The 22656-nt window shown below is 38.4% G+C and overlaps 1 protein-coding gene across 4 annotated transcripts in view; it reads right to left on the bottom strand.

Annotated features, from left to right (window-relative positions):
• Nucleotides 1-22656, bottom strand: part of zdhhc1 (zDHHC palmitoyltransferase 1) — a 63513-nt gene that overhangs the window by 36894 nt on the left and 3963 nt on the right. For all 4 annotated transcript variants that reach the window (XM_078210995.1, XM_078210994.1, XM_078210996.1 and 1 more), the window contains exons 2-6: nucleotides 19517-19735; nucleotides 16862-17037; nucleotides 14400-14501; nucleotides 4251-4375; nucleotides 260-415 (exon numbers count right to left, since the gene is read on the bottom strand). In XM_078210995.1, coding sequence (XP_078067121.1) covers nucleotides 260-415; nucleotides 4251-4375; nucleotides 14400-14501; nucleotides 16862-17037; nucleotides 19517-19735 — 778 coding nt within the window. The remainder of the gene's footprint in view (nucleotides 1-259; nucleotides 416-4250; nucleotides 4376-14399; nucleotides 14502-16861; nucleotides 17038-19516; nucleotides 19736-22656) is intronic.

Genomic DNA, 22656 nt, shown 5'->3' with positions numbered 1-22656 from the left:
ACCCTAGCTATGGCTGTAACACTACATTCTGCATTATATCATTTCCTTCTCTATGAACAGTATGTTCTGTCTGCATAGCATGCAAGAAACAATAATTTTCACTGTATATTAATACATGTGACAATAATAATAAATCAAATCAATCAGATAAAGTTCAACATCTAATTTAATGCTTAAAAGAAAATCTGAATTTCTTTAACAATGCAATAAGAATCCTATTGATAAAATAAGTACAGCAAACATCTTATATGTTACTTACTGAGGTAGACGTGGAAGCACAGAAGTTGACCCAAAAGTGACACTGAAATCAGACCCAGTAGAACAGTCATCGCAGACACAATAAGAATGACAGCAGCAGTAGTACGAACAGGGGCATAGGGCAGAAATGCAAACCAGATATCTGTATCATTTATAGCTGTTAAAATTAAAAAAAGGTATAAAATGCTTCATTAATTGTTATCAAACTCCACTGCAATTCTCTCCCAACATGCTTACTTCTTCATAACTTAGGATCTATTTGCAAAGTTTCGGGACAGTAAAACCTCCACTTACTGCACTCCAATTATCAGTATTTCTGATTATCCATCAAATCTTTTGCAGTACAAAGTCTTACAGTAGATGCTGCCTCTCAGATATATTAATGTTCCTTTTGTAACTTGTGGGCCTAATCCTTGTCTTAGTGGATAAAACAATGCATTGTTTAACTGTACTGTACTTGCTTCAAAATTCTGATATCTGCTGTTGCTTTCATTTTTGTTTGCCACAATTTTAAAGACTCCATTATCTTCCAATTTCTATTATACACCCAAAGGGATAACAGAATCCATCTCCATCAAAGGGCTTTTGATAATCAAAATCAATGGGATTATTTGGAAATGTACAATAAGGAATATGTTAAACGGATTTAAATCTTTCACCTGGACAACTCGAAGGTTGCATACACAGAATGCAAAAATACTTCTTGAAGTTTACCCAAAGACAAAAGACTATTCTTAAGTTTTGTAACTATACAAATAAAATGCATCAAATTTAACAACCAAAGATTTGATAATATAGTATTTTCACATCTGTGCACATGGAGGTGCATTAACTCACACTGAGGTTCATATAAACAAAGGCAAAGAATACAAACAAACACAGGAGCCTGTTACTTCTAATTCAAAACCAACTTTTGTGAAATAAAATTCAGATCATCTAAGAATTCAAATTCAGTGCAGGAAATATTTCCGCATAACTTCAATGCATCATTTGAATTAAGCAATTTGAAATTAAGATTGCATGGTATATACAATTAAGAATACCTAATCCAGAAAAATACAATATAAATAATTATCTTCCTAAACAGAAGAGTTTTCAACAACAGAGCATATTTAAAACCTGACTTACATTGGTGTAGATTAATAAAGAAATTCAAATACAAGCTAAAGGCAAAATAATGTGGATGCTCGAATCTAAAACAAAAACAGTAAATTCTGGAAAATCTCAGCAGGTCTGACAGCATCTGTAGAGGGAGAATAGAGCCAACATTGAGTCTGGATTACCCTTTGTCCGAGTCTGTACTGACTCTCTGAAAAGCATCTTCAGTATATTTGAGATTTGGGTTAAAACATGTTGAAAAGGATGAGACATTATTTCTAACTGCTCAGTATCTAAAGGAAATTTGTTCACAATGGAATGTAAACTCTGGGGGCCCAGGGAACAAGGGATGGATATTTGTCTTTAGTCTACATGACTCTAGTTAAAGAGGTAAGGTGACACCAGGTGACCTGCACCCAAGCTAAAGAAAAAGGACTATTTCCAAATTAGGGATTCCAGAATAATAATAAATGGGGATAAAAGATGGAAAATTGGAATCTTTGCTTTTATTCATATTGTTCTGTGAAGCAGGCTTGTGGGTCTGTGTGCGTGTGGACTGTTTGTGAGGTTTAAGATATCAAAGGAATGGAGGTGCTAAAAGCATGCATTTTAATGAAGGTATGGTCACATGGATTTCTGTAAGTAAATAAACATTGTGTAGAAATTTGCATTAGGAGATAAGAAAAAGGTTTGGATTTTTAATTGGGAGTAAAAAGATTTTACAACTTGGAAACGGTCATAAATAAACAAGGAATGGTCATTTTATTTGACCTGAAAGAGGGGCAATAGGGAGAACATTTTTTTTTATTGTGGGAATGTTAAGTTCAAAGAGATATTGAGGACATGGAATCTAAGATGAAAGAGAAAGAAGGATATTTTAGGAGTGATGTTGAGCTTTGTTGAATTGTGGCTATATGAGACCTCCTGGAGTAGCGCTCCATGTTTGGAAAACAACTGGGAAGAAGACATTCCAGCCAAGCCAGAAAAGGGACTGCTTTTCAGAAAGCAGGGTTTTTCTGTTTTTGAAGTTTCTACATAAATTTTTGAAACTCTCCTGGAAAAGAGAAGTCCTATGATATGCCTTTCCTACAGCCTTGTGGCAATATTACTGCAGCTTTGTACTTAAACATCTATAAAGGGAGTACTGCCTGGAGGGTGTTTTACTTGTCAAGTGGAGTTCCTTTATGGAACATTCTGTAAAGCAAATTTTGACTACGTAACTGTAATCCTCTCTGCTTAAAACTTCCTTTTGTTAATAAATGTTTTAGTTTAATGTTTAAAATCAAAAGTGTTAATGTCAGAATATTTTTTTAAGTTGTGATACATGGGCAGAGCAACATCTGCTGGATCATAAACAAATGGCAGTTTCACCATGGCTTCTGTGGTATGATTCTTCTAAGACACAGCATCTCTTCAGAGATAGAAGAGAAAGCCATCAACTTTGCTGGCAACACTAAAGAAACTAAAGGAAAGCTAAGAACTTGAGGGATGGGAGACTTCCATGTTGTTTTCACTGTTTTTATTAAGTATATGTAAAACCTTGCTTAAATGCTACTTGGGCAGCATGGTGGCGTGGCAGGGACCTGGGTTAGATTCCCGGCTTGGGTCACTGTCTGTGTGGAGTCTGCACGTTTTCCCTGTGTCTGCGTGGGTTTCCTCTGGGTGCTCCAGTTTCCCCCCAGTCTGAAAGACGTGCTGGTTAGGTGGATTGGCCATGTTTTCCCTCAGTGTACCTGAACAGGCGCCGGAGTGTGGCGACTAGAGGATTTACACAGTAATTTCATTGCAGTGTTAATGTAAGCCTACTTGTGACACTAATAAATAAACTTAAAATTTGATTCATGAATAATAGTTATTTGTACCTTGTTAGGTCAGGAACAGCTGAGGGTCCGACTGTTAGAAATCAAGAATTCAGAATTTATAGATTTTAATTAGAGGGGTTTAATTATACCTTGAAGCCCTAAAATCTTGTGCTGTATTCCAATCAATGGTACTTGTTCTCATGAAAGATGTGAGAATTCAAAACAAAATCAGGTGACCTCTTATGAGCATACTCATTGAGAAGCAGAAGAAACAAGTCTCCCAATGTAAAGAAATAATTTCTGTAACTAATGAGCAAAAGGTGATATTCACATCAAAAACAGATAATATACACATTTTTGTTCAAAATATAAATGTCCTCAATGTTTTTCATGAAACCTCAAATGAATAAAAATCTGCTTTTGCTCAGATAAATGTATATTAATGGCTGCAATTTAAAAAAGGCTACTTTTCCTATCTGCGTGACATTTCTAAAATAATCAGAAAATCTTGCTTTATGATAGCTAATAGCATTAGTAAAAACCTTGATGATTCTATGAAAAATGGTATAGCGCAGAACCATTTAGCTAATATCAGTCAGTAGAGCTGTAGTCTGTTTATAACTGGTCTCAGGGTGTTCATTGTATACATTAAGGTTAAGTGTATAAGATGGGGGGTACTCATTGGATAGCTACTTGTGCCTATAAAGAGAAACTTTTATTGACACTTGTGGTGGGTTATAGAGTTCAGAGCATTACATTTTTAATGCCTCACTTGTAAATAAATCTTAAACAAAGAAAAGATTAACTTCTGGTCTCGTCCTTCACCAACTGGCTGTCAGAAGTTTAACACAGGGTTCAAGGACTAGCCAGTTCTCCCGCTCGATTTTTTTGGTGAGCAGAGTAAGGAAGTGAGCAAAGGGTAGAAAATAGAGAAAGACATTCAACATAGGACCAAACTATTTAAACAACTCTCAAGTCGTTCAGACTCCGTTTACATGCAATTAAAATAGGCATCAAAATAACAATACTTGTAGAGAGCAGTTATACATCATGTGGAAATACTGGAATTGAAATTCTGCTGGAGAAACTTACTTTCAAATTTCTGGTTGGTGCGAAGCGTATTTGCATCAACAAAGTACTCAATAAACACAAAGGATGCAATGCAGACAATCACCAGAATGCCAAGGACAGCAGAGATAACACAGTTCAGGAAATGCCTAGATGAAAAAGCAACAAATTAAACATAATACTGTACAATATGAAATACATGGAACTGCATAATGCTCATTCATTTACAACAGGATTGCAGTGATTCACAAAATTCCAAGAACTCCACTACTCACCAAAACATGTTGATAATGGTGTTCTGATGTCAAAGACAAATAATTAACTAAAGGGGCAAACATACTGTATAAAAGATGACTTTTTAGCAAATAATGAAAAACATTAAATTTTATGAAACATAACCAAATAATATTCATAACACAAGATGTGGGAGCTCAGGGAGAATTCTGTTGTCCCTGATGGCTACACTTGTGGGCAGATTTGGTAGTGCTACAAGGAAGGGTTTAAACTAGATTGGCAGGGGGATGGGATCCTCAGCAGCAGGGAAGCAAATGAGGGGCTGAAAAGAGATGCAGTACTCAGCAACAGCAAGCTGAATAGACATGATAGGCAGGAGCATGGCAGGGAGCAGGGAAAACCTGTTGGATGAAATTGCATCTATTTGAATGCAAGAGGGCTGACAAGAAAGGCTGATGAACTCAGGGCATGGATAGGTATGTGGGACTGGGATATTATAGCCATTACTGAAACATGGTAGCTTAATGTTCCAGGATACAGATGCTTTAGGCAGACAGAGCTGGAGGAAAGACAGGAGGGGGAATTGCATTCTTGATTAAGGGGAGCATCACAGCAGTGGTCAGAGATGAAACAACTGAGAGATCATCCAACAAGGCTTTGTGGGCGGAACTAAGAAGTAAGAAGGGGACGGTGACCTTATTGGAGTTGTACTATAGGTCCCTAAATAGTCAATGGGAATTCGAAGAACAAATATGCAGGAAGATTGGGGAGACTTGCAGGAGTAATAGGGTTGTCATAGTTCGGGATTTTAATTTTCCTAACAGAGACTGGGACTATCATAGTGTTAATGGATTAGATGGGGTGGAATTTGTTAAGTGTATTCAGGAAAGTTTCCTCAGGCACTTTGTGGAGGGTCCTACTCAGGAAGGGGCAAAACTTGACCTCCTCTTGGGAAATAGGGCAGGGCAAGTGACTGAGGTGATGGTGGGGGATCACTTTGGGACCAGTGACCATAGTTCTATTAATTTTAAAATAGTTATGAAAAGGGGCAAAACTGGTCCACAGGTGCAAGTTCTAAATTGGGGCGAGGTGAATTTTGATGGAATTAGGCAGGAGCTTGCAAGGGTTGACTTGTTTGAGGGCAAAAGGACCTGCGGCAAGTGGGAGGCCTTCAAAAGTGAAATAGCTAGAATTCAGGGTCTATATGTTCCTGTTAGGGTGAAGAGCAAGGCTGGCAGGAGTAGGGAACCCTGGATGACAAAACACATTGAGGTTTTGGCCAGAAAAAAATAAGTAGGCATGGCTTTGGTACAAGCAGCTGGAGTCAAGGGATTCCCTGGAGGTGTGCAGGGGATACAGGAGTATACTCAAGATGGAAATTAGGAGGGCAAAAAGGGGCCAAGAGGTAGCTTTGGCTGAGAGGATTAAAGTGAATACAAAGGGATTTTTAAAGTATATTAAAGGAAAAAGATTAATTAGAGAGAAAATAGGACCCCTCAAGGACCAAAGTGAACGCATGTGTGGAACTGCAGGAGATGGGTGAGGTTCTCAATGAATATTTCTCCTCTGTGTTTACCATGGAGAAAGACATGAAGACTTGGGAACCTGGGAAAGTTAGTGGCGATATATTGGGGACAGTTCCCATTACAGTAGAGGAGGTGATGGATGTATTAAAATGTATGAAGGTGAGTAAATCTCCTGGCCCTGACCAGATATATCCAAGAATACTGCGTGAAGCTAGAGAAGAAATGGCGGGAGCCCTGGCTGAGATATTTGCATACTCGTTAACCATGGATGAGTGCCAAAAGACTGGAGGATAGCAAATGATGTGCCCTTATTTAAGAAGGGCTGCAAAGAAAAACTTGAGAAACCCAGTAAGCCTAACACCTGTGGTGGGTAAATGAAGGAGAGGAATCTGAGGGATAAGATATACAGGCATTTGGAAAGACAGGGTTTGATTAGGAGTAGTTAGCACTGCTTTGTGCATGGGAGATCATGCCTTACAAATTTGTGGAGTTCTTCGATGAAGTGACCAGGAAGGTTGATGAGGGCAGGGGGTAGACGTAGTCTATATGGACTTCAGTAAAGCCTTTGTGGACGGAGAAAGAACGGCCACAATACTTTAACAACAATAATGGCAATAGTGACTTTAAAATGGCTTTTCTGATTGAGAGTTTTTAAGCATGCTGGGATTTTTGGTCAACTTATAATTATAAAACCATATGCAGGTCATAAAGTTGCTCTGATCTGGGAGCTGTTGGCCAAATAAGGGAAGTTATTTACATTAACCAGGCATTGTGGCTTTGATCTATTACTGTTATGTATGGTACATATCAAATAAACTAAGGATAATGGTGTTATTCAAAAGTAATTTCATTGGATGTTCGAGCCACGTGATCGGTTTCTGGTTACACAGTTGGCTGGATGACAGAATCTGCTGGAAGCGAGTGGAAGATTGTGGATAAAAGACATATGCAGCCTTTGTTTGCCAGTGATAACTTGGAAGAGATCAACCATCGTAAGAAGACATGTACCCTGAAGAATGCTTCAGAGAAGATTAATTCTACATTAAGGATATTTCTTGGCCAAGGTTTTCCTAAACTCAATGGTATCTATTTTCAGTTAAATAGTTAAAGCTGATGTTCAGTTAAAGTTGATATTCAATTAGAGTTAAAGTTCAGTAAAGAGTTTATGAGTTGCAATTGTTCGTTTGAGTTGGTACCAGCAGTGTTAAATAAGGAAATTGTTGAATTACTGTCCTTGTTTGTCTCATTAAACTGGAATGCTTGGAAGGTGTTTAAATTAAAAGCCAAGTAATATCTTTAGTAAAGTTTCACTTGGTAGGCTGCTCGGAAGGTCAAATCACATGAAATTGAGGGAGAGCTGGCAAATTGGATATACATTTGGTTTGATGATAGGAGGCAGAGGGTTCCCCCATTGCTGTTTGTTATCTATATCAATGATTTGGATGAGAATGGACAAGGCATGATCAGTAAGTTTGCAGATGACACAAAATAGGTGGTATTGTAGACAGTGAGGAAGGTTATCAAAAATTACAGCAGGATCTTGATCAGCTGGGGAAGTGGGCCAAGGAATGGCAAATGGAGTTCAATACCGATAAGTCTGAGGTGTTGCATTTTGGAAAGTCAAATCAAGTTAGGACTTTCATGGTGAATGGTAGGACCTTAGGGAATATTGTGGAACAGAGGGACCTTGGGAGTTCAGGTGCATAATTCTCTAAAGGTGGAGTTATAGGTAAATAGGGCAATGAAGAAGGCTTTTGACAAGATGGCCTTCATCAGTCAGAGCACTGAGTATAGAATAGAAACAAATTACTGTGGATGCTAAAATCTGAAACAAAGGGAGAAAATGCTGGAAAATCTCAGGAGGTCTGGCAGCATCTATAAGGGGAGAAAAGAGCTGACATTTTGAGTCCAGATGACCCTTTGTGACTGAGATTTTCCAGCATTTACTCTTTTGATCATTGAATATAGATATTGGGAAGTTACGTTGCAGTTGCACGGGACGTTGGTGAGGCCGGATCTGGAGTACTGTGCTCAGTTTTAGTTGCCTTGCTAAAGATGTTATTAAACTGGAGAAAGTGCAGAAGAGATTTACAAGGATATTGCCAGGACTCAAGGGACTCAGTTATAGGGAGAGGTTGGGCAGACTTGGCCTTTTTTCTTTGGAGCGTAGGAGATGGGGGGGTGATCTTATAGAGGTGTATAATATCATGAGAGGCATGGAAAGGGTGAACGTCTTTTTCCCAGGGTTGGGGAGTTGAGAACTAGAGGGCATAGGTTTAAGTTAAGAGGGGAAAGAATTAATGGGAACCTGAGGAGCAACTTTTTTTAAAAAACACAGCGCGTGGTATTAATGTGGAACGAGCTGGAGAAAGAAGTGGTTGAGACAGGGACATTGACAACATTTAAAAGGCATTTGGACAGATACATGGATAGGAAAGGTTTAGTGAGATATGGGCCAAATGGGATTAGCTTAGATGGACCTTTTGGTCGGCATGGACCAGCTGGGCTGAAGGGCTGTCTCCGTGCCGTAGATTCTATGATTATGTTTAAAATGTCCCGAGTAGCTTTCAAGATAGAAACTGGGTGTCTTCAAAAATGTAAATGAATGATTATCTTCACATTTATTGTAATAATTATACAATTATTGTAAGCCTTCAACTCGTTATTAAGGGCAAAATGTTTTACAGCCACAGTATGCAGTAGACGTCCTTGGTGAGATGCATACATTCAGTACTCTATAAAATGAAATAGCATCTAGTCATGGAAATTGAAATGATTAGAGAACTCTATGAAAATGCCTATAATAATGATTTTAGAAGAGATAAATCACTTGCAGTATATTTTGAATTAAAAACATGTTTTCCATTAATATCCCCAAGTTACATAGAAGCAGGAGTAGGCCATTCAGCCCTTCGAGCCTGCTCCACCATTCATTTTGATCATGGTTGATCATCAAAATCAATATCCTGATCCCACCTTCTCCCCATATCCCTTGATCCCTTTAGCCCCAAGAGCTGTGTCTAATTTCTTCTTGAAATCACACAATGTTTTGGCCTCAACAACTTTCTGTGGTAGTGAATTCTACAGATTCACCACTCTCTGGGTGAAGAAATTTCTCCTCACCTCAGTCCTAAAAGATTTACCCCTTATCCTCATATTATGGTCTCTAGTTCTGGACTCCCTCACCATTGGGAACATTCTTTCTGAATCTACCCTGTCTAATTCTGTTAGAATTTTATACGTTTCTATGAGATCCCCTCTCACTCTACTAAACTCTAATGAATACAATCCTAACCAACTTAGTCTCTCCTCGAATGACAGATCTGCCATCCCAGGGACCAGCCTGGCAAACCTTCGCTGCACTCCCTCTATAGCAAGGACATCCTTCCTCAGATAAGGACACCAAAACTACACACAATACTCCAGGTGTGCCCTCATCAATGCCCTGTACAATTGCGTTAAAGCATCCCTATCCCTATACTCAAATCCTCTTGCTATGAAGGCCAACATACCATTTGCCCTCTTGACTGCCTACTGTACCTGCTCGCTTACTTTCAGAAACCGATGCACAAAGACACCAAGGTCTCGCTCTCAATTTACACCCAAATAATAATCTGCCTTCCTATTTTTGCTAAGGAAGTGGATTACCTCACATTTATCTATATTATACTGCATCTGCCATGCATATGCTCACTAATCAGCCTGTCCAAATCACACTGAAGCATCTCTGCATCTTCATCACAGCTCATCCTCCCACCCAATTGTGTGTCATCTGCAAATTTGGAGATAATACATTTAGTTCCACTGTCTGTCAACTGGAAAAAGACCCATTTATGCCGACTCTTTGCTTCCTATCCATCTCAAGACACTACCCACAATCCCATGCGCTTTAACTTTACATGGTAGTCTGCTGCGTGAGGCCTTGTCGAAAGCCTTTTGAAAGTCTAAATTAACCACATCCACTGGCTCTCCTGGTCAACTCTCCTTGTTTCATCCTCAAAGAATTCTAACATAGATTCATCAAGCACAATTTCCCCATTGTAAATCCATGTTGGCTTTGTCTGATTATACCACTGCTTTCCAAATGCTGAGCTCTGAAATCCTTGATAATGGATCCAGCAACTTCCCCAGCAACTGACGTTAGGCTCACTGGTCTATAGTTCCCTATTTTCTCTTTACCTCCCTTTTTGAATAACGGGCTTACATTAGCTACCCTCCAATCTGTAGGAACTATTCCAGAGTCCAAAGAATTTTGGAAAATGACCATTAATGGATCTATTATTTCCAGGGCCACTTCCTTAAGTACTCTGGGATATCAAGCCTTGGAGATTTATCCACCTTCAATCCCATCAATTTCCCCAAAACCATTTCTTTACTAATGTTGATTTCCTTCAGCTCCTCACTAAAACTTCTTTCTCTCAGAACTTCTGGTACATTATTCATGTCTTCCTTTGTGAAGTGAGAAGCAAAGAATGAAGTTAGAGGAATTTGATATGTTGACATATTGCAAAACATGTGGTTCTATTTAGCTCTACATTTATGTCCTTAATGGCAAAGATGCTGAACAAAACAACTGAACCATATCACATGTTCAGAGCAGATTTTTGACCTGATTCAACAGCATCCAGAGCAGGAAATGGGGTTGACTAATTAAGGTATTGGACTAAACTGTAATAGTAACTGGAAAAATTGGGTGAGCTGAAAATCAATTACATCTGAACATGGATGTCAGAAAATGTATTGAAATATCCAGTTAAAGGCCATTTAAAACATTTCACATCATGTCCATGGGTCCCATGAGCAGTGAAAGGCACTGCATAGCTCTGGCTCCCTTCTCTGGCCAAAATCCCAAACCGAGGGGGAAAGACAACTGAGTAACAAATCACACATGCTCAAGCGTTTTAAAATGGCTAATACCCCAAAGATGTCAAATGAAAATACATAATGTAAAAAAAAGACTTCTGCTGAGGGTCAACGGGAGCCTATATGTGGCAAGAGCAGGGCAAGGAGTAAAACAGAGCTCAAATGAGCTTGTGATCATCTGGAGATCTTGGGTAGATGAGAATAGATTCACAACTTGAAACCTCGGGGAAAACCTTGGGTGGAGCAGAAAGTCTTGGCCTGGATTAGCTGCTGGGAATTGTTAACACAATCAGAGAAGTCGGGACTAACTTAGAGGAAGTGATAACATGTAGAAATCAAAGCAACAATCATGCTGAAGTGATTAGTGAACTGGAGTCAAGGCTGAAATGGAGGGAGCCAGGTAAGCCAGCAACATAGCAAAATGACAGGCATTGAACTGTTACACAATTGATTGGATGAAAATACCATGATCAACCAGAAGCTTGGGTTCACTGCTCAAGAAGTGGCCACCAGATCAATCAAGTCTCAAAACCGAACAGACAATCATTTGCCAACTCAGATTTTATACTTTTATCAATGAAGTACCTGCAAAGTTTACATTTTCCGGTAGCTGCAAAATCTTCGACATTACATTCCTCTGATAAGTTACTTCTACAAAGAAGCATGATTGCTTTCAATCGTTACGACCATATAACATGTAGCTTAGGTGCTTAGTTAATATTACCAGTACTACTATTTCATAAAAATAAACGATGCAATAATTAGCCTCATTCTATATCTTGTTGCTCAACAACCTAGATCTGTGCAAATTCATATACTCTTGACTAGAGATTATCATAAACTTCAGTGCCCCTACCAAGTTTTAGATCTTTTCTTCCAGGTTATACATCCACATTAAATGTGACCTCCCAGGGTGTTTGATGGAATTAGTTTTACTTCCTACTCATTTTATCTCTGTTTTTGTTAGATATTAATTGAGAAGAATAATTGGTTTTCCAAGTAACAAATACAAGTGGGAGAGCCACATACAAGAACAAGGAGGTTTAACAACTGAACGAAGTAGGAAGCAAGACAAATAGAGCAGGAAATGAAGTTGACTAATTAAGGTACTGGGTTAAATTGGAAAATTGCATGGCCTGCAACCAGACACATTAACCTTGATGTCTGAAAGATTCCCCATTATGCAAAGCTCCACAAAAGCATCCAGTTAGACAGGACACCCTAATATTTCTATTGATAGATGACAAGGTTCAAATGTTCCAAAAGCAAAATACAGCTGAAAATCTGAAATAAAAATAAAATATGCTAGAAATACTCAGCAGGGGGTCAGGCAGCATCTGTGAAGAAAGGAACAGAGCTAACATTTCAGGTTGTGACCTTTCATTGGAACCTTCTGACAATAATAATGCACAATTTTCCATTTTGTGCTTTCCACTATTATTCAATGATCAAATGGGCATTTGTATCAAGTTCCCTCACCCATACCCAGTAAAATGTTTTAGAAAAAAGTCTCAAGGTACAGTAAATTCCAAGTGGACTGGCTAAGCATGCTTAAGATTTTGATAAATGTAAGTTTCTGATCCTTGTCCAGTATTCTTCTCCTGAAAACTCTGGTATTGGTCTCCCATTTCCTCAGGCAGCCTATTTTTACTAACATCCTGATGAAAAGTCAATCAACCTGAAATGTTAACTTTGTTTTTCTCTCCATTGATTCTGTGCTTCCAGAATTTTCTGTTTTTATTATACATCTTTAGCCCACATGTTAATGGAAACTCTGAATTACAAGGAGTCTAAAGTTCAAAGAGAAATGTAGTGAGATAGGACTTAGGCCACCAGTTTGCCCAGGCTCTGACCCTCAGATAGATCCTGCACCATTTGCATCACAGGGTGGACACAAAGTAAAGTTTCAAGAATTTCAAGCTGGTAGCATACCACACCTTCAGGATGAAGATCAGGATATTTTAAGATACACAATCTATTCATGTTATTGCAGCCAGTTTCCAACCAGTGTAACCATAGGCAGCGGGAGCCTCAGTGAATTGAAAAATATACAAAGTGGTAATACACAAATTGAGCCATAGCTTGGTACAAATATGAATTAATTTACAACATGTAAACCAGGTATCAATCAGGATCAGGATCTGGGGGAGTTACCAATCTCAGCCTGGGCAATGGCAGCTCTGCTAAATTCTTACTTTCAGGTTTTACAAATCATTCTTATCCAATTTTAAAATGGAGGTGGTCTCCCTCATTACATGTGCAGCTAACTTGAGTTATGGTTTATTTCTCAGTAAAAATAAACAGTGTTAGAAATGGTAAGTTTCACAACGATGCACTAGGACAGAGGTTAAACCATGCATTCTGGGCTTCAGTAACCAACTTGGAAGGCCTTCATGCTGACACTGCATGCCAGAAGCAGAAACATCTTCCAATCTCCATAGCAAATGTGAGAATCCAAAAATGTATTTCTTTTAAATATGTAGACTCGTAATATACAGTCATATGCTCTTACACATTATTTTGAGAGAGATCTGGAATGCAACATTCTTGATAATGAGGTAACTGATTCTATAAAGCCCAGAGATGCCGGGCAAACTGAAATTCCACTCAAGGATTGAGCACAAGAATCAAGGTCGACACTCCAATGCAATACCGAGGGAGACTTTCTGATGAGACTTTAAACTGAGACCCCCTTTGTCTTTTCAGGTGTAAGTAAAATAGCCCAAAACACTATTAAGAGGAGGAACAAGGGAGTTACCCTGGTGCCCTGGCCAATACTTATCTTTCAATTAAAATCACAAAAATGAGACCTTGTGGCCATTACACTTTGTATAAATTGACAACCGCATTTCTTCCAGGACAACAGTGATAGCACTCAATAAAAGTACTTCATCGCCTGTAAAGACTTTTGGGAAGTCCTGTGATTGTAAAATTTGTTTTGTGAATGCAAGTTTTTTTAATATAGAAGATACACTTAATATACTGAAGTAAAATTAAATGCAATTTGATGTTAGAAACAAGGTTATAGCTTCTATATTGGAGTATAGTGGTTTTGGTACTGGAGCAATCCAGAGACCTAGACCAACGATATGTTAAGTTAAAATCCCACCACAGCAGCTGGAGAATTTTATTTCAGTTAATTTTTAAAATCTGGAATAAAAAACTACCATCATTAATAGTGATCAGACTTGTTGAAAAGCCCAGCTGGCCCTTCAGGGAAGGAAATATCCCACTTCATGCCACCCTACCAATATGGGGTTGATTTATAGCAATGTTAATGAGACTTAATGATCCTCCAAAATTGCCTAGCAAACCATTCATTTAAGAACAATTAGGGATCAACAATAAATACTGGCTATGCCAGTAATGCCCACATCCCAGGACGAAAACAAAAATTCACATTATTCAATGAAATTATAATATATTGCTGTAACACAGTTCAATTCATTTATTATTCCAGATGAATTTTAATTACAAGTGCATTAAAACATTAGAGCCATTGTGCTATTCTATCAACTAGTGACAACAACAAAAAAAAAATCAGACTTACCAATAATTCCTGCCCCCTACACAATTGTTGAGCCATTTACAATGGTGGTCAAATGCAGCGACACACTTGTTACACTGACTGCAATGCTTTGACTTCAAACCTCTGTGAACCAAATATAATACAAATCTGTGATTAGCTACAGATTTTGGATTATAAAAAATGTGTTTCTGGAGTTTGTTCACAAACGGTCCCTAATGTACTATCAAATGCTGAAATACAAGCAAAAGCAATAAAATCACTATAATGTAGTAAAATGTCCGCAGGTGCTTCACAAGAGCAATATGAAATAACATTGGACATGGAGACATACATTAGGACAGATAATCAATAACTTGGACAAAGAGGTAGATTTTAAGGAGCACTGGTATATTACTGATCTGACATATTAATGATTACAAACCGATGAAAGGACAATGGAGTAATATATTTCACCTCCCTTTCTTCCCTCCTCATGCATAGATATTTCCATCGACATGGGAACTTGAGCCATTAGAGAAGTAATCAAACTGAAGGATTCAATTAAATTGAACAACAGTGCAGTTACACCTGAGCACTGGTATCTATAAGAACCAGGAGCAGGAGGAGACAAATCAGCCCTGCAAAACTGTCTCAGCCTCAACTCCACTTTTTCTCTTCAATGTTTCATCCACACTGGAATAATTCTTTCCAGACATTAGGTGAAGTCACAATATTTTACATATTTCCCTACTTCACACTATAAAGAGGACAAATCCCATAACCCTGTTTTCACTTTGTTTTTCTAACATGAGATTCAGGAAACATTCCACTTCTTTCACACTTGTTAACTGTTTTATTTATATAACTTTGTTAGTTAATTTATTTTATCCTTAAATGCTTTTATTTGCCTTTATTCTGATACCCACCTCCTTTAGAACCCAAGTCCCTTTCTCAACTGTCAAAATTAACACCTATAGCAGCATCATCAGCACAGATCAATATTGTGAATTGAAGGGCCAGCCAAAAATTCATCTTGACAAACACCAACTAATATCCTAGTTTCAGCTGGGAGAGGAGAAAGAAACAGAGAACTGGCATTTTAAAGCAGACATTGCAATGGCAGCAAGTGGAGAAACCAATGGAATAGTGACACAGGAAACTTATCAACCACTGGGATGTCAATGGAGATTTCAGGACTCAATCATACTGTATACATTTAATCTGAATTTACATGCAATCTCTGCACCAATCTATTGATGATGTGGAGATGCCGGCGTTGGACTGGGGTAAGCACAGTAAGAAGTCTCACAACACCAGGTTAAAGTCCAACAGGTTTATTTGGTAGCAAATACCATAAGCTTTCGGAGCACAGCTCCTTCGTCAGATGGAGTGGAGAACAGATATCCACTCCATCTGATGAAGGAGCTGTGCTCCGAAAGCTTATGGTATTTGCTACCAAATAAACCTGTTGGACTTTAACCTGGTGTTGTGAGACTTCTTACCAATCTATTGAGGCATACATGCTTGGCCAATTTGGTAACAGTGACAAAACCAGTGTCCCAAGGAGGCAATTCGATTTGTTCAACTTACAAAAAATGATTTCTGAAGCAATACTAATGTACCTTGTGAGAATGGCAATTGTGGGGAAGCAGAATTTGTGGAAATAATAAAACAAAATGCATTCATTAGTTTATATAATGAAAAAAAAATATTCATTGGTTTATACATCTAAACTAGATGTGCAATTGTACTCAAATTTTACAAATAGGTTTTATTTTATTTGCATGGTGGCAAAAACCATTGAGGATCCAGCCCAATGGTCCATGCTCATGCAAAGAAGTTGAGCATGCCCCATCTTCCCATCCTTCACCCCATCCTAGTATACAATACTGCACTCACTTTATTTGTTGATGTTACCCATATCGTAATGAACTATATCTTTCAAAAGCTTAATTATGGTCTGCATATTTTTCTTTAATACAAAAATTAGCTTGGAGGTAAGTGCTATCTGCTGTGCTAGGGTGATTAGGGAGAGGTCGTAATAAGGACAATGGCCGGAATTTTACCGTCCCGCCGCCACGGGAATCTGAGCGGGCGAGGGGGGACCATGGCAAGGTCCATTGACCTCGGGTGGGATTTTACGGTTTCAGGACAAGCGAGGCCGTAAAATCTCGCCCAATGTCTTTATTACAAACCTCAGCCACACAGTTATTTTGACATTTGGATCAAAAAGAAGCAATTCCTAGAAGTCCTCAATGAAGCTTAATTATTAGCGTCTATAATAATTTTGTTTTTATGCCATATTCAAACTGAGATCAGATCAATAACATGAAGATTAACCCTCTGCTGGTTGTAAGGGCCTATGCCCAGTTTGACTAACCTCAATTGAGTTTGCAGTGAGTAATATGGGACATTACTTCATATCATTCTCACATGTTCCTGTCACAGTCAACAACGAAGAAATAGATTATTCTGTCTGACAGAACAACGTTTTAGACACTTACACATCAACTTCACAAAGATAGCAGTGATGATTTTCAATAACATGTTTATGTTTGCTGCGGTCAAACACCGGAATTGGCCCATTATAATGCTTGGCTCGAACGTTCTTATCAGCTGGGTCGATGCTAGCTGAAGTCAGATGAACGACTAGGTGGCAAGTAAACATAATACCCAGCCACTGAAGTATGTTAAGGATAACAATTTCTGAATATTATGGATGGTGATACAATGGTTTATTGTCCATAGCAATTATAGAATAAGCAAACTGAAATATTGCTATAAAGTGACTATTCTGAATCTTAAAACTGATTGTGTAAAAAATAGATAACACATAGCCACAAATTAAAACACAAGCAAGTTACACCAACTGCCATTTGCATCAAATATTTGGGCAGAATTGCTGGTGAGAGACTCACCCTTCCCTCATGCCAACCCACATAATGAGCTGGGAGTGAGCAGGAAAAACACAACCTGACCCTCTCACCCTTAAGTAATACTTAATTGATTGTGAAGTCCTTTTTTATGTCCTTAAGTCATAAAAGGCTTAATAGAAGTTCATCCTTTACAATCAATTAAAGTCAGACATTTTGTACATTTTTCTTTTGGGATAAATAGTACATAAATGTATCTAAACTTTGCGAGATGGAATTTCATTTTGTCTTTACATCTAAAACTGTCATAAATTTAGTGTGTTAGCTTTTATTAACAGGGGGTTTGAGTTTAAGAGCCGTGGGGTTATGCTGCAACTGTACAGAACCTTGGCGAGACCACATTTGGAGTATTGTGTGCAGTTCTGGTCACCTCACTATAGGAAGGATGTGGAAGCGCTGGAAAGAGTGCAGAGGAGATTTACCAGGATGCTGCCTGGTTTGGAGGGTAGGTCTTATGAGGAAAGGTTGCAGGAGCTAGGGCTGTTCTCTCTGGAGCGGAGGAGGCTGAGGGGAGACTTAATAGAGGTTTATAAAATGATGAAGGGGATAGATAGAGTGAACGTTCAAAGACTATTTCCTCGGGTGGATGGAGCTATTACAAGGGGGCATAACTATAGGGTTCATGGTGGGAGATATAGGAAGGATATCAGAGGTAGGTTCTTTACGCAGAGAGTGGTTGGGGTGTGGAATGGACTGCCTGCAGTGATAGTGGAGTCAGACACTTTAGGAACATTTAAGCGGTTATTGGATAGGCGCTTGGAGCACACCAGGATGATAGGGAGTGGGATAGCTTGATCTTGGTTTCAGATAAAGCTCGGCACAACATCGTGGGCTGAAGGGCCTGTTCTGTGCTGTACTGTTCTATGTTCTAAAGTCAATCCTTGCTCTTCATCACAAACCTTTTAATATATTTTAAGCATCCATCTACCTTGTAAAAAGAGAAAAACACATTGAGTTTCAAAGTTGGATTGGAGCCCAAAATTAGTTGTTTGCCTGCAATGACAGATGGTAACCTTCAGTCATTTGCAACATGCAGTGAGGATGCCCTTGCATTTCCTTCAATACTTTATGCAGTGCATCATTATATCCATGTCTACACAATTTAATAAAGAATTGCTTTTTATATATTGTAGGCATAAAGATTATTGCACACTTACAATGACATTCCTAAATTTAATCACAAATTTGGTAATCATCAACGTTACATAAGTTGTTTGTGTAATCCTCTATCCTGCTCCTGAACTAGCTCTGATACAGAGGCAACTTGTCAAAGGTGCAATCATTAGGATTTTGGGAAGTTAACAAGGTTAACAGTTGAACCTGAGATTAAAACAAAATAATAGACAAGTAACAAGATTAGCAGGCGTCTAGAGAAATTATTCATCCAGAAACATTATTAGCAATACTGTACAAATTATAACTTCTAAAAAACAAGGAATGAGAGATGTACACAGCCAAATCCACGGGGTGGAATATCAAAGAGACTGAAACAGTATAACTGCTCGTACCCTCGTTGGGGTAGCAGGCTAGTTTTCCACCCAAAAGTCAGACAGGCCAGCTTCATCTAATCTTCAGAGAGGTCTGTTCAATCTAACATTTAGAGCCATAGCAGATTGCAGATATTCTCCTCTGAAGGACACAATTTTGTGTCTTTGCTGAACCAGGAAAAGATGTTTTCCAAGACTTGTCATCTAAGCTGTATTGTGTGGTAACTATTAGCTGGATTTAGTTACTAAATTGGATATTGTTTGGGAAAAGGGGTGTTTTAGTGAGTTCAGGGAATGTGGGCATATTTTGGGAACAAGACAGAATTTTAGATAAAACAGTGTTTAGTTATTAATGAAGTCAAGTGTCATAGTGCATATGTCTTTTTTTGTGTGTTATTTTCTTTTACTTTATTGAATATTTATTAACTGTTTATACAATGACTGGATTGGTTCCTCACTGGATTGTACATTGTTCCTCACATTATTCCAAATATACACTACTGAGAACTAGTGTTTCAAATTATCCTTCAGGGTTTTGAGACACTCTCACAGGTAACATCAGCGGGGTTCTTAACAGCAACAAAAGAATTGAAACAAACAAGATTGCACAATAATGGAGAATGTACCACCACTTCCTTAAATATGTATGGTACAAATAACTTAGACAGCAATGACAATTTCTGGAATGAGCAGTCCTTAAAAGGATGATAAAGCCTTATATCTCCATATAAAAAGATACGATGTAGCCAGCAGGTACCCAGTGAGATGGAAGAAGAGGAATAAGTACACCAAACACAACAGTGACAAAGTAGAGGTAGACGATCCAACACATTATCTGATACGGATGCAGCGGCCAACTCCAGCCATTCGTCCTTGAGCGGTGATGGGAGTCCACTCTTGAAGTACGTATATTCCTCTCTGGGGCAGTTTTATTGCTGTTTTGATTGATGAAATTCATCTGGAAGACAATATTAAAAAGTCACTTGAGTAAGCAACATTTTCATCTCAAAATAGGTACAATAGGAATATAGCTAAACATTTTGAACTGCTTCAGTGTAGTGGTTTGATGCAACTGAATGGTTTAAGGGGCCACTTCAGAAGACAATTAAGAGCTACATATAGGCTGCCAGGCTTTCTTCCCTAAAAGAAGTATGCTGATAAATAGTAAGTAACATTTGAGTCACACAAATGTTAGGCAATGACCATCATGACCAAGGGACACCAAGATCTCTGTGGACAACAACACTTTCTAGTTTCTCACCATTTACAAAATATTCTGCATTTCTGTTTTTCTACTAAAATGGATAACTTCACATTCTTAACCTCTAGACTCCCCAAAGCCTGTCCGCAATCTACAAGGCACAAGTCAGGAATGTGATGAAATACTCTCCAGTTGCCTGGAAGAGTATTTCCTCCAACAACACTCATGAAGCCTGACACCATCCAGAACAAAAGCAGCCTGCTTGATTGGCACCCTATCCACCAACATAAAACATTCACTCCGTCCGCCACCGACACAGAATGGCAGCAGTGTGCACCATCTATAAGATGCACTGCATCAACTCACCTTTCGACAGCACTTCAAAACCCATGACTTCTGCCACCAAATGCAACAGATGCATGGGAACACCACAACCTGTAAGTTTCCCTCCAAGCTGCACAACATCCAACTTTGAACTATATTGCTGTTCCTGGTTCAAAACCTGAATCCCCTTCCTAACTGTGGGTGTACCTATACCACATGGACTGAAACTGCAGTGGTTCAAGATAGCAATGAATGCTTGCCTAGTCAGTGTTGACCACATCCCCCGAATGAATAAATAAATAAATAAATCACATTGCTTTGCTACCACCACTAGTTCATCTTCTAAAAGTCCATATTCCTAACCATGCATCTAACAGGAAAGCACATTAGAGCCCCATCCCCAGAACTCCAGCACAAATGGCAGGAGAAAACACAATGCCCCACATAAACTAGACTAAGATGGGACATGTATAGATAACTGCAGCCATCAGAAACACGACCAAGTCAATGGGCTATAATGAAGTTATGAACTCTAATGTCAGACTTCCAACTGGTCTGTTTCATGTACGATATATTGAGGGCTCAACAAAAAGTGGAATAGGATGAATCACAACTGTTGAAGATTTAATGTTGGCAAGACTGCTACCCAGGGAGTTATGACTGACATAGTCAAATGTATCCTCTGAAATTGTATGCAATATAACTGCTTCAAGACGCCTTAAGATATAATCTTCAATCTATTTATATGCAGCTCAGCAAGCAACCTACAAAACATGAAAAGCAGAGTCAGATGTCTGTCCTAAACAACATTCCAGATTTGGGCACCATTTTAAATCTAGTGCTAGCAGTTGGACTTTGATTGGGTTTTCAGGACCTAACTTTCAACTAAAATGGGAAAAAGACTAACCTCACATTAGTATATTTCAACCACTGCTTGTAATCATAGAGAAGAAAAAGTAAAACGAGAATGATAATAAAGAAGGGATCAGCAGACTCTCAAAGATGGATCTTTTGCACCTGTCTTTAAGGACAGCAATGGCAAAGGTATTAAAGTTGGAAGAACACTTGAAAAAGCTAAACATGCTGAAATTATTGAGCTATTTCTGTATTAGTGTTTCCACCCTAATAAAAAGTGAAATTGGAAATAAATTTTGAATAATCTGCTACTGCTTCTTAAGGCTTCATAAATAAACTAATAGAAGAAGATGCAAAGGTTATTTTGGTGCAGCGGAAGTAAAACTAACCTGGTGAACTCACACTAGAGTTTAACAATAGAGCAGTTCAAGTCTTTGGCAAGATGTGGATGTTATTACAATTGTTATGTTTAAAGTTTCAATGCTGTTATTGTTGGAAGATGACCCTCGGGGAGCACAGTCTCCACTGAAAACTAGACATCCATTCCCCATTGGTTTTATCATGTCTATTTTATTGTATTCATTGGCACTTTAAATGGCTGGCACCTGAGCTTTTAAAATATTTTAAACATTGAACTGCTCACAACCTCAGGACACTCTTGTGTTTAGCAATCAAACTAATTAAGTAATTTTGAAGTGCAGTTAATGCTGCAATATAGCAAATTATAATGTGCAGAAGCTGTTCTTCAGTGATGGATAAATATTAGCCATGAAATAATGTTGTGGGACCATTTATGTCCACCTGAGAGGGAAGGAGAACCTTGGTTTAACATATCTTTTGGAAGATGCCACCTCTAATAATACAACACTCCCTCAGTACTGCACCAGAGTGTCAGTCCAGATTTTTGTGCTCATGTCTTTGGAGTGGAACTTGAACTCATAACCTCCTGACTCTGGAGATGAAAATCTACAAAGTGAGTCACGGCTGAGACAAATCACCTAGCTCTGCATTTTATTCTCCCTTGGGCTAAACCAAAATCTTAGTTTGTATGTTAATATGACTCATTACAAATACAAAGCAACCCAAAATGTCTCAAACATACGCATAAGTGTTAAACCCTGAAATACAACTTTTGCTTTGTGGTTGATTTCAAAGGTTCGGAACATTTAGTTTCAAAGGTTCAGAACGTTTGGTGTGATGCTCTGACAAAAGATCATCTCAATCTGAAACATTACTCTCCACAGATTCTGCATGACTTGCTGAATATTTTCAACATTTATTGTTTTTATTTCAAATTTTCAGCGCCTGTCGTATTTTGCTTTTGTGTTGTTGCAGCCATTATATCTTGATTTGCATCTTATGAGAGTTCACAACCATCATTACCATTGGACATAGAAAATCATAATATAATCAGAGTCAACATAGTTTTAAGAAAGTGAGATCATGTTTGACAAATATATTATTGCTGCAAAATGAGCCATGCTGTCAAAACTTTTCTT

The sequence above is a fragment of the Mustelus asterias genome, chromosome 4 (genome assembly GCF_964213995.1).
Source record: "Mustelus asterias chromosome 4, sMusAst1.hap1.1, whole genome shotgun sequence".
In the NCBI taxonomy this organism is placed as follows: Eukaryota; Metazoa; Chordata; class Chondrichthyes; order Carcharhiniformes; family Triakidae; genus Mustelus; species Mustelus asterias.
Note: the sequence above shows the minus strand (reverse complement) of the source record. Positions and strands in the feature narration are given on the sequence as shown.